Source organism: Lonchura striata, chromosome 17 (assembly GCF_050655825.1).
Source record: "Lonchura striata isolate lonStrDom1 chromosome 17, ASM5065582v1, whole genome shotgun sequence".
NCBI classification, from domain to species: Eukaryota; Metazoa; Chordata; class Aves; order Passeriformes; family Estrildidae; genus Lonchura; species Lonchura striata.
Window position 1 is genome coordinate 3433138 of NC_140719.1, and position 12725 is coordinate 3445862.

At 51.8% G+C, this 12725-nt stretch overlaps 1 protein-coding gene and 1 long non-coding RNA gene across 5 annotated transcripts in view; both read right to left on the reverse strand.

Moving 5' to 3' along the window:
* Nucleotides 1-12725, reverse strand: part of LOC110480267 (uncharacterized) — a 219012-nt gene that overhangs the window by 132458 nt on the left and 73829 nt on the right. The gene's annotated exons all lie outside the window — the stretch shown is intronic.
* Nucleotides 1-12725, reverse strand: part of WHRN (whirlin) — a 52137-nt gene that overhangs the window by 21862 nt on the left and 17550 nt on the right. For 3 of the 4 annotated variants that reach the window (XM_077787816.2, XM_021548085.3, XM_077787818.2), the window contains one exon: nucleotides 2623-2748. The exons of the other annotated variant lie outside the window; for it this stretch is intronic. In XM_077787816.2, the coding sequence (XP_077643942.2) occupies nucleotides 2623-2748 (126 nt within the window). The remainder of the gene's footprint in view (nucleotides 1-2622; nucleotides 2749-12725) is intronic. 4 annotated transcript variants of the gene reach the window in all.

Consider the following 12725-nt stretch of genomic DNA (forward strand, 5'->3'; position numbering starts at 1 on the left):
CAGCAGGAAAAATGAGCAAGGAAGAAATGAGGGCCAGCAGAGCCAGGAACAGCATCAGGAGCTCAGCTCGTGCTGGGCGCCGCTGGGGACAGCAGGAAGGAGGCAGGAAGGACAGAAGCTGAAAGCAAACAAGGCTGACTCACTCCCCCCTCTGCTAACCCTCACATTTTCACTCTCAGAACTTCCTCAGAGGCAGCAAATTTTCAAACATGCCCAAAGAGCACATTGTCAGAAGTTTCATAAATGAATAAACATCAAGGAGGCCAAGGCCAAGCCTATGAATATTTAGTTATTGACTGACTGCAGAGCTCCAGCCTGGCTTCTGCTGGAATTCTGCCTGCTGAGGGAGCAGAACAGCAGCACCTGAACCAGCACCAGCAGGGATGGAGCTCCTCTGGGATTCTCTTGGTCTCTGTTTCTGGAGCTGGCAAAAGTTTCTGGGCCTCAGAGAAACTTGCTTGGTTTTGCCTGGCTGTCAGTAGCATTTGTTTTTCCTTAGATCAAAATTTAAGGGAAGTGTAAAACATTATTTATTTTAGTTATTATTTAAAGAGTCCAAAATTCTGATTTGGTGCCACAGATACAAGGAGGTAAAAATGAAATGTCTGACAAAATTACAGATTGGTTTGGGTTTAAAGGGACTTGAAAGCCCACCCAGTGCCACCCCTGCCATGGCAGGGACACCTTCCACTGTCCCAGGCTGCTCCAGCCCTGTCCAGCCTGGCCTTGGGCACTGCCAGAGATCCAGGGGCAGCCACAGCTGCTCTGGGCACCTGTGCCAGGGTCACCCACCCTCCCAGGGAAGGATTTCTGCCTTGTCTCTCATCTAAACATCACCTCAGAATCAGGTCGACTCTGGTAACAAATCGGTGAAAGCAGCAAACCCCACAGAAGGATCCACTCTGGGAAGCCAGCAGGAACCTTCCCATCAACCCAGCCAGGATTTTGTTGAGCCCACATTGAGCAATCCAACAATATTTCCATTTTAGAGAGCAACAAACTACCTGGAAACCACATTTATCCACCAGTTCTTGCTTCCTTGTGGCATCACATCCCTTCCGCCACCACCTGGATCAGCAATCTACACCCAACCATGTCTAACAGCAGGACATAAAAGACCTTTTCTACCTCCAAACCTCCAGGCAGCACTGAATTTACAGCCTGTAGCATACACAGATCAGGGTGGGAAGTGCCTGTGAGGATCTGAAATCACACCAAGCCTGACTTTCAGCACAGCACGAGCCTGCTGGACACACAGATCACTGCCTGGAGAGCAGAGCAGTGACAGGGCAGATCTCCAGAATCAACAAGCAGAGGCTCAGGTGTGCAAACAGCAGCGGCAGGACCTGGGGGGACATGGCAGGGAGCTGGCACTGCTCTGGGCTGTTTGGTGGTTATTTCCTGGCATTCCAAGCAGGCATGGAGGGATTCAGCCAGGTGTCCTCCTGCTGGGACTGTCCCTGTGACATCTCTGCTGAGCTCACTGCCAGGGGGATGCAAAACAAGAAAAGCAGAGATTTCCCCTGTGCAAAACCAGAAAAAAAACACCAAGGAAAACAATGCAGCTTCTTCTTTCTCATCCTGTATTTAAACTTTCAGGCTTCGGGGGTTTAGGGGATGATCCTGACCCTGGCACAGGGAACAATCATTACCAAGGGTGATCCTGCTGGTCCTGCTGGTTAACACAGGATCCTGGGAATGCCAGGAGGAGCCAGCACACCCCAGCTGAGAGCTGGCCCCTAAAATGCTGCCCTGGAGACAGCTGGGAGCACCTCGTGCACAGCCAGCCAGGGGCTTTGGGTGAGAGATGCAGGAAGAGGGCACAGGACCAGGATCTTTAATGGAAAACTCTTCCCTGCCAGCCCAGGGAGGTGAGATGCCTTGGAGAGCTACCTAGAACAGAGACTAGACCAGATAAAGATAATAAAAGTATTTATTAAAGGCCCTCAATCATTATACCTTGGGCAATCAAAGCCTCCCAGAGGCTGCACCCAAGCTGGATGATGGTCATGAGGGTTTCAGACAGATAAAAGTTCAGTTCATTTACATATCAGGGGTTAATTCTCCAAGCTCCAGGTAATAAAGTGATTTACCCTCCGTTTCCTCCCCCCAATTCACTTTTGTTGGTACTTTTTGGGGCCTGAGGCAGCGAAGTAGCCTTGGGTTTCAGGCCTAGAGGAATTGTTGTGTCTGCCCAAAATGTGGAGACAATTCACTAACACTTTATATGGAGTTTAGAGTTAGGCACTGATGCAGCACAGGGTTTGAAAAACATAAAGGGTAAAATCTTAAGGCATCAGGTGAGAGGGGCTTTCTGATAAGGAGACTGTGGGAGCTGATTTGTCTGGAGAAGACTGAGAGGGGATCTCACCAATCCATAAAATACCTCCAAGGGTGTCAGAGGATGGTGCCAGACTCTGTTCAGTGACAGGATGGGGAGCAGTGGCCATAAACTAAAACACAAATTCCACCTCAACATGTGGAAGAAATTCTTTCCCTGAGGGTGGCAGAGCCCTGGAACAGCTGCCCAGGGATGAGTTGGAGTCTCCCTCTCTGGAGACACCTCAAACCCACCTGGACACGTTCCTGGTCACCTCCCGCCCTCTCTGGGATCACTCTCACCTTCAAGCCAGTGCTCTCTGCCTCGGAGCCCTTGTCCACACCCGTGATGTAGATGCCCAGGGAATATTCTGCCCCTCCTCGGATCATGAGGCCCAGGGATTTCCCTTCATTCAGGACCAGATTCACCTGCAGAGGAAGAGGAGGAGACGTTTATGGGGTGCCCAAGTGCTCCCAGAAACAGAGGTGGGCCACAGGCACAGAGCCATGCCCTGGGTGGGACAGCAGCTCCTGTGGGATCGAGGAGGCAGGGGGAACCAGGAGGAAAAGCTCTGGAGGCTGAGAGGTTCAGCCACATGGGTGGATTTTGAGCCACAAATCAGCTGATCCACAGCAGTTTTCCACTCTCTCCTTTTACAGGTGCATCCCTGGGGTAGAGACCTGAGAACAAGCCCCAAAGCCCCACGAGCACCAGCGGGGTGGTGCCAGCCAGCCCTGGCTGTGAATTCCCCCCCTGGCATTGCTGCCCTGGGCAAACAGAGCCACGATCCCCCTGCACCCAGACTGAAGTGAGCTCCAGCCCTCTGCCCACAGGGATAATCATCTGCCTGATTAGCTCCAATTAACAACTCCAGGACAAACTTTCCATAGATCCTGCACATATTGCAGAAGCCATTTCCTATTTCCCACAGCCTGGGAACAAATGTTTTCCCCACCAAATGCTGATTTGCAAACCCAGCTTTTACCTGCCTTCATCCACCCTCTTCTCCTCACAGGGCCTGACAATATTTGGATGTGGGAATTTGGAGTGTGTGAGCAATACTGTGCTCAGCTCCCTCGAGGACTCTCCATTTAAATTTGCCTTTGTTCACTCGCTGCATGACACTTTTTAAATTAATAACTCCAGGGTTATTTTTTTTTTTTTTGCTTTGCTCCCAAGTTTTGAGTCACTTCTGGAGAAAAGCAGACAGCAGGAATAAAAACAAATGAGAAAAGCCAAAATGTGTTTCACACTGATAGAAACAACCAGAAGCAAGCTGTTTGTGAAGGACTTTTATATTTAAACCCCTTCGCTGCAGTCACACCAAAATCTTGCACATTTACCTGGACGGGTAAATAATTCCCAGCTTCAAGGCAGTAATTAATCCATCTTTCTAGAGGACACGGCATCACAGAGGGAATTCAGGCCAGCCTTAGAGGGGCTGGTATTGAAAACCCATTTTCTGTCTTGGTGATAGAAACACAGAAATCACCAGCAGGACACAAATCCACCTAAGGTTCCACATTTTTGATTTAGAGAAATGGATGCGAAGCTGGAATAAGAATTGTAAAACATCAACTACCTGTACCAGCATCCTTCTCTGAAAAACCTGGTGTTCCCTGGGTTTCCTTTCCCTGCTTTAAAGGGCAGAAAGTGCTGGAAACAATTTTGGCATTGAAGGATTATGAAGGAATTATAGAGACCTTCACGCTTCAGGCTGGAGAGATGAGCTGGGCACTGAACCCACCCAAAGGAGCAGCTGCCTGTCACATCCAAGGGCACTTTGCTTTTCTCTTCACAGGGAAACCTTGGTCTGGACCACAGCACACCTGGCTGAGTGTTTTTGAAAATGAGGAAAATATTCAACTTTTCTGAAGTGCTGTTATTTCCCGTGTTGTCTGATGGTATTTAGGATTTCCCTGCTGTAAGCTTTTCACTCCACCATGGATGTGCCTCTCAAAAAATCCCCCAGTTTGGGGAAAAAAATACAAATTGGAGAAATGCAGCAAAGTGCCTGGAATCACAGATCACGTCAGAACGGACTGGGAATGCCAAAATTCCCTCTGTAAGTCCCTGAATGACATTTATATGTGCTGGGGTTAGCTCCAGGAGGGGCAGCTCTGCACGCAGACATTTCCATTTGCCTTTAACACTATCCTGGTAAGCTGAGAAGCTGCTCCCCCCACGTGGGGAGAGCATCAGATGGAGTAAGAGATACCCCCAGAGATGTCCCTCTGCTCATGAGGTGCTGCCACGTGAGCTGCTCTGTTTTGTCTGACCAAAATGTGGAAACAATTCACTAGCACTTTATATGGAGTTTAGAGTTAGGCAGTGATCCAGCACAGGGTTTGAAAAATATAAAGGCTAAAATCTTAAGCCATCAGGTGAGAGGAACTTTCTGATGAGACTGTGGGAGCTGATTTGTCTGGAGAAGACTGAGAGGGGATCCCACCAATCCATAAAATACCTCCAAGGGGTGTCAGGGGATGTCTGCAGTTCCAGAGGCAGGAAAGGCACAGATCCAGAAACCCCAGAGCCAAAAAAACCAGCAAACCCAAGCTGTGTGTGCAAACCTGGAAAATGCATCGCTGCTGGCAGCCCAGAAAGTTGGATTGCTCAGAGCTTAATTGCATCTCTTAATCAGCTAATAGCTGCAGCTCCCTGAAAGAACCCTGCAGCAGGAGCTGCTGGGAACAGCGTGGCAGACGCAGGGAAGAGCAGGGAACTGTTGGAATCTGTGGTATTGATGATCCTGAGATTGTAGAAAGTCTCTGTCTGTCAGCCCCACTGCCAAAGCAGAAGCCATAATTGGTCTGTGCTGGTTTCCAGGTTGTTTATTCTGTTTATCTCTCACATGTTCTGCTGCCCTGCCCAGCTCTGTCCTGCAGGGCAGCGTGTGGGGCTCTGCCCTCAGTGGGATGTTACAAACATTAAATACCAGAAACTCCCTGGGCTGGATTTACAAGAACGTGCCAATATCTGTCACCTACGTTGGACAGTGTGTCCCCAGCCTGAACCAACAGAAAAATGCCAACACCACAGTGAGACATGGAGGGCATGAAGAAGGAGAAAAAGGACAAGGCACACCCAATTTCCTCCATCTTGTGCCCTTTGGACCCCTTATCTAGAATCCTAAAATTTTACTTTTGCACCCGTACCACACTTAATTATTACTGATATCAAACACTCAGAGCTGGTAATTCATCCTGTAAGACTGAAAACTCTTTTCCATGGCCAGAGATCACAGCCAGTGTCTCTGTGGAGTTTGGAGTTCTACACTGAAGAACTGCAGGGTTACAAATCTGTGGAAAATAGAAAAGCCCAAATCCCAAGGGATGCAAGGAGCAATGGAGGGACAGCTGATTGCCAGGCTCCCAGGGGTGACCCAGGGCCCCTCTGGGAACCCACCCTCAACACAGCATTCCCTGGGCCAAGCCCTTCTGCTGGGGCTCTCCCACTGAGGCTGGCACGTGTGTGACTAACACTCCAGAGCCAAGGCTTGGCCCAACGAGGGCATTTTGGTGCCACTTCCACTTTATGCTTCTACTATCCCCCCGGCTGAAGCTCCCTCAGGGAGAGCTGGGATCATTCTGAGCTCCTAAACCCAGATTGTCCTGACACCATCCTAAACCAGGCAGCAAACAAGGGCAGCTGTTCTGTGGGGGAAGCTGAGGACATCCCAGATAATAGAATAGTTTGGGTTGGAAAGGACCTTAAAATCCATCCAGTGCCACTCCTGCCATGGCAGGGACACCTCCCACTGTCCCAGGCTGCTCCCAGCCCTGTCCAGCCTGGCCTTGGGCACTGCCAGGGATCCAGGGGCAGCCACAGCTGCTCTGGGCACCTGTGCCAGGGCCTGCCCACCCTCCCAGGGAAGAATTTCTCCCCAGTATCCCATCTAATTCTATCATCCTTCAGCTTAAAGCCATTCCCTGTGTCCTGTCATTCCATGTCCTTGTCCCCAGTCCCTCTCCAGCTCTCCTGGAGCCCCATCAGGTCCTGGAGGCACAGTAACACCCAGGTCAACCATCCCCTACACCCTGCCAGGCATTCCCACAGCACATCACTGCCCAGTGCCCTCCTCCTTCCCTGTGCCATCCCAGGCTGTGCCCAGCCCCAGGCGACTCCTGCGTGCATCACACAGAACCATTGGGAAGTCCAAGGTCACAGTTTTAATTTCTGTTTCAGTGCTGAAACATTTGCCATCTCCTGTAGCAGGAAATTAAGGGAAAAAAAAAAAAAAAAGCCATCATCAATGAGGCACTTGCTCCAAGCTGATTCCTGCACAGGATTTCTTCTGCCTGGCTTTATGGAATTACCTGTTGACAGATTCCATTTTGCCATTAGAAGAAGGCCTCTCAGACAGGAATGAGCCTGCCCCAGCAGGGCTCAGCACGCAGCTGTGTGGCTGAGGAGGTCCCAGCCATGCTGGCAGATATTTCCAGGCCATTACTGCTGCCACACAACGCAAAGAACACCTCGGGAGGCTGGCAGGGCTCATCCTCCTCCTGCTTCCCAAGGAAACCCCACAGTCTGCGTCTAGCCATCCTGCACACAGCGAGTGTGGGGAGGCAGAGCTGGCTCACAGCCTTTAGCTGAGTCCTGGGGGCAGCTGGGGGGTGCCAGGGCCACCTGAGCTGTCCCGGTGTCACCCCTGCCCAGGGCAGCTCCCTACGGCCACGCCAGGGCTGGGCTGACACCAACATCCAGCACTGGGGACAGGGAGCAGCTCCCAGGGCTGGGAGGTGGCACAGAGCACAGGGCAGGGACCAAACCAGGTCCTTGCCCATCCCATCCCAGCCCATCCCATCCCAGCCCAGCCCATCCCATCCCATCCCAGCCCATCCCATCCCATCCCATCCCATCCCATCCCATCCCATCCCATCCCATCCCATCCCATCCCATCCCATCCCATCCCATCCCAGCCCATCCCATCCCAGCCCATCCCATCCCATCCCATCCCATCCCATCCCATCCCATCCCATCCCATCCCATCCCATCCCATCCCATCCCATCCCATCCCATCCCAGCCCATCCCAGCCCATCCCATCCCATCCCATCCCATCCCAGCCCATCCCATCCCATCCCATCCCATCCCATCCCAGCCCAGCCCAGCCCAGCCCAGCCCAGCTCCTGCTGCGCCAGCGCTGCCTCCCGTGGGGCAGGGCTGGGCTCACACACCAGCTGCCACTTCTGCTCCAAGTGATGCCTCAGGTTTTAGTTTTCTATTTTCACATTCTGTGCTGCTTTAGTCTGTGGGTCTGATCTTCACATGAGGGGATGCTGAGCTCTGCACAGAGCAGGGAGACAAAACAATTCCTGCTCCAGCTGGGCACCAAGGACAAATGATCCAAATCTCAGCCCAGGAGCACAAACAGCGTGGGCTGGAGAGAGAAAAACAAGCAGGATGGGACTGCCTGGGCTGGAGCTGGAATGGGACAATGAACTCCAAGGTGCCAATGGAGCAGAACTGATCCCAGGGAGAGCCCCGGGAGCGCTCGTGCATTTTGGGACCATTTTGGGTCATTTGGGTGCAGCCCTGGCTGGGCTCTGGTGCTGCCCAAGGTGGATCCATGGAGGAGATGCTTTAATAAATCCATGCTTTATTCCTTAGCTCTGTCCAGTCCCTGTTCCAGCCCTCACAAGACATCAAAAGTGCCTAAAATAACCAAGAGGTGGAACTGCTGCCCTCAGGGTGGGCTGGGCTGTGACACAACGGACATTTCAGGGTAATTTTGCTGGGACAGAGCTAGAGCATGCCCGAGGCAGAAGGGTGACTCCTGGAAACACTGAAGGGCAGCTGGATGTGGCTCAGGACAGCCTGATGTAGCTGAAGATGCCCCCACTCACTGCAGGGGCTGGATTAGATGGGATTTAAAGGTTCTTTCCAACCCAAATCGTTGCCTGCCTTTAATTCCCAGGACACTGGTGCACCAGTGGCTCCCATCCCATATTCCAGTCCCACAGGGAACTAAACCAGCCCCCACGAGCCTGGATACCCTTCAAGCTGTAAACAAAATCAAACCCCAGCAAGGTCAGAGCAAGCAAACAGTGAGAGACGTGGGGAGCTGGATATTCACACTGCAAATGTCATTACAGACTAATAGAGAGAAATCCTTCCTTCCCTCTCCTGCATCTCTTATCCTTCATGCTCAAGTAGTCATCAGCAGTGTCTCAAACATTCAAGCCACGCAATATCAGCACAGATATTTTATTTTATTTTAAATAATAATTACTGCTACTTTTGGCTCCAGAACTGCCTGAAGCCAAGGAGATGTTCACACTCTCTTTATTATGTGTTTTTTTTTTCTTCTGCTGCACCAAAAGCTTGCAGGAATAAGCAGCTCCCCTGGCAATAAGCACATTAAGGCACCAATTCAGCTGATGGAATGCTGCTTCTCAGAGAACTCATAGTCCAGCACTGCCAGAGCGCTTTGCACACTTCATCTTCCTCCCAGCTCAGCAGCACCTCCGAGTTTTCACTGTCTGAGGGTTTCCAAAGTGCTTTTAATGAAATAAGCTGTCAATCCCAGTCCATCAATGACAATTCACGGCACAAACGGCTTTGCTGCTGCTGTGACAAGTCCAGAGGACTCTAAGGCTGGGCAGGCAATAAAAATCCAAGTGCTCTGGAGCAGAAGGTGACATGGGAAGCAGGTCCCAGCTTTCCAGCGGGCTGGGACATCCTGGCATGGGGCTGGGCTGCTGTTCTGTCTGGCCTGGCTCCAGCCACATTTCCCAGAGCTCTGCACTATTGCAAACCCTTCCTTGCACACTTCCTGGCCACTGGGGACTCCCCCTGCGGGCACAGGGCTCTGAGGAGACACTGCATTCACCTATTACAGCTCCAGGAAAATGCTAAATTTGGGAAATACAGCACCTGCCCCGCAGCCATGGAAAGCAAAGATCTATAAGAGCTTGCACAATCACAGGCTGAAGCTGCCAGCAGCTCCTTCAGCCCAACATTCCCTTCACCCTCAGCTCCCTTCTCCAGTGCCAGGTCAGGTCTTCACAAAAAACCTGACCCAGATCTCAGCACCCCCTCTGCTCACCCAGAACAGCCCCTGACCCCAGCTCAGGGCAGGCTGGATTCTGCCTGGGAGGGAATGGGGAAAGACAAGCCAGCTGCCAAATCCCAATCCCCAAATCCCTTTGGTGGGGATTCTTCCACAGCTGGAAGTGGAGGAATCCCAGCGCCCACAGGAAGACGTGGCCAAGGTGCCAGGCTGGGAACGCTGCCTCTGGAGCTGCAGCACACTGCCCAAAGGTCAGCCAGAGCCCACCCAGCCTGGCCCACACCTCATCCCCCCAGGATGACCCCACAGACCCCTGGGTGGGTCAGTTATACCATCACACCTCACTGCTGCTTTCCATTCCATGCCTTTGGATCACAAATCCTTCAGCCTGGGGATAACCAACCCCTTAAACTCAGTGGCAAACCCGTCCTTGCAGGCATGCAGCAGTGCTGGAGGAAGAGGCAGCCAGGCAGGGATATTCCAGTGCCTGAAGAATTCCAGATGCCTCCAGCAGCCTTGAATTGAACCTTGGGAAGGCTCAGAATGTCCCTTTGACTCCAGAGGTGTTGCAGCTGAGCTGTGGCAGTGGATTTGCTTGTGGGGCTGCATCACTCCAGCCTCCAGCTGCAGGCCTGGAGCTGCTCTGCTTCCTCAAAGCCTGGTTGAAAGCTTTGCCACATTCATTCCAGGACATTCAGATCGATTAGAAATAGGAGAGAGTGGGATTAAAAAAACCCCAACTAATTCTCCTCTCAGAATGTAAAACCACCCACAAATCAAACAGTGCCTGTCAATTTTGACTGACTGGGCTGAATGAACCAGGGATGTGTTGCATTTATTTGTATTTTTGTGAACAGAATAACCCCACTTTCAGCAGTTAATTATTTATCTGTAGCTACCTATAAATCTACACATACAAATACAAAGGGGGTGTTGGAACTCAAAATGTCCCTCAGACATTTTTGGAGGCTCCAGGCCCAGGTCAGAAGCATTTGAGACCCTGGCAGGCAGCTGCAAACAGCTGTGATTTTGGGTTTGAACTATGGAACAATTTACCAACCTTGCAGGAAGAACAAGAAGTCACAAAAGTTTAGATATTAAAGTAGAAGTAGTCACAAAGTAGAGGGAAGAATTTTTGAGTGCTGTACAGGGGAGTTTTGGTTTTGTACATGGGGGTCAGAGGTTTTAAGATGGATTTGGGATCTGGGCCTGTCCTGTCCTCCCTCTTTCTCCTTCTTCACCTCCCTGTTCTTGGTGATGTTGGCACTCACAGATTGGTTTAGAGTAGAAAAGCACCATTTAATATAGGTAATAGGCATTGGGAAAAACTGTGAACATGGAACACGTAATGTACCATATAAAAGATAGAAAATCCCCATTTAATATAGGTAATAGGCATTGGGGAAAACTGTAACCATGTCACACGTAATGTACCATATAAAAGACAGCAGCAGCCCTGGCGGGGAGAGAAGAAGCAGTCGGGGTCAGAGAGGATGTCAGGGTGTGTGTGTGCCTCTGCCTGAGCTGGGAGCAAACCACAGCAGCCCCAGAAGAAAATCTTTTAGATAACTTGCAATAAACTGCCTTGAGACCCAACAACAGAGACTGCTGAGCCTTTTTTTGGAAGCTCGGGCTGGAGGAGAGACTTTTCCAGCACATGGAGCCACCCTGCAACCTAGGGTGTTCTTTGGTGGGGGAAAACTGGAGGCAGGTTGTTCCCCTGTTCTGGGACACATTTTCACCCCTCCACAGTGCTCAGTAACTCAGGCCACAGCAGCTCAGCTCATCCATGCTCTGCAGCCTGGGTGCAGAAATGTCCCACCAGACAATCCCTGTCCAACACAGCCAGGGCAGGCTCTGCTCGCTGCCAGAGCCTCGGATCAGGGGAATTGTTCCCAGCACCAGCTGGCACAGCAAGGCACCCCTGGACACAGAGGAGTCTGGGCAGCTTTGAGCATTTCAGAGTGCTAGCAGCCAGTCATTTTCCTTTTTTCTGCTCTTACGGACGGGAAATCAGGAGTGCAGGCTACTGCAAAGTGCAAGCCAAGCCTTGTGCACTTGAAGCAGTGACCAATGTCCCTGCTGGCGTGTTACCAGGGAGTGGGGCCAGGAGGAGGCTGAACACTCCCTCTCCATCACTGAGAGCTTCAAAGATTCCCTGCAGTGGTCACGGATTCTCCCCAGGTTAACAGAGGGGCCTCAGGCCCCTGTCCTGGGCTCAGAGTGGAGAGATTCAGAGGATCCAGGGGGATCAGAGGGATGGAGCAGCTCTGCTGGGAGGGAAGGCTGGCACAGCTGGGATTGTTCACCTGGAGAGGAGAAGCTCTGGGGTGACCTCAGTGGCCTTGCAGTGCATGAAGGGGCTGACAGGAAATGTGGAGAGACAATTTACAGGGATCTGAGTGCCAGGATACAAGGAGTGGCTTCCCACTGCCAGAGGACAGGGATGGATGGGATACTGGGAATCAGGAATTGTTCCCTGGCAGGGTGGGCAGGCCCTGGCACAGGTGCCCAGAGCAGCTGTGGCTGCCCCTGGATCCCTGGCAGTGCCCAAGGCCAGGGTGGAAGCACTCTGGGACAGTGGAAGGTGTCCCTGCCCATGGCAGGAGGAGCTTTAAGGTCCTTTCCAACCCAAAGGGATCCCCTGAAGAAGCCAAAGGGCTGCTTGACCCTGTGGAGCAGCACCAAGGAATGGAAGGACACAGATTTGGGAGGAGCCACTCCTCACACCTGGGCAAAGATGCCCACAGCAGGAAGGGCAGGAGCACAGCAGGGCTGGCACACCTTCCCAGGGCTCAGGAGTCACCAGGACCACACGAGGCTGAGCTGGGGCAGGGGACACTCAGCTCCAGCTTCCTGAGCCTTTCACATCCACACACAGCGAGGGGTGAAGGAAGGATGTGCACAGAAACAACTCCCCACAGCTGCCCAGAGCTGCTGCTGCTCTCTCAAGGTGACACTGGGTGGCAGGGGGTGGGGACAGCAGCCAGCACAGCCTGCTTTTCTCCTCTCCTCTCCTTAAAATAAAAATAATAGGCCCTTTTCCCTTGTGGCCCACATGAATATTTCATCAGCAAACTGCCTCATCCTGTATTAGATTTTTCTCTCCCACTGGCTGAGATGGGAAGCTTACAGACCCTTCCACAGCATTTCCAGGAGCTGAGGACACTTTGGGCACAGACAGAGTGATATCAGGATAAAAAAGGATAGAAACAGTCAAGGCTGCAAGCAATTCTGTGTCTTTGGGAAGGCACTGCTGATTCCTAGGACAGTACTTTGATATTCCATGGGTGGAATTCCAATGTGGTGGAAACACCACATCCTGCTTGTATAGGGTGAGGTTCCCTGTCCCTCTGTCCCTTGCTCTATGGGCACCTGAGCATGGTTGT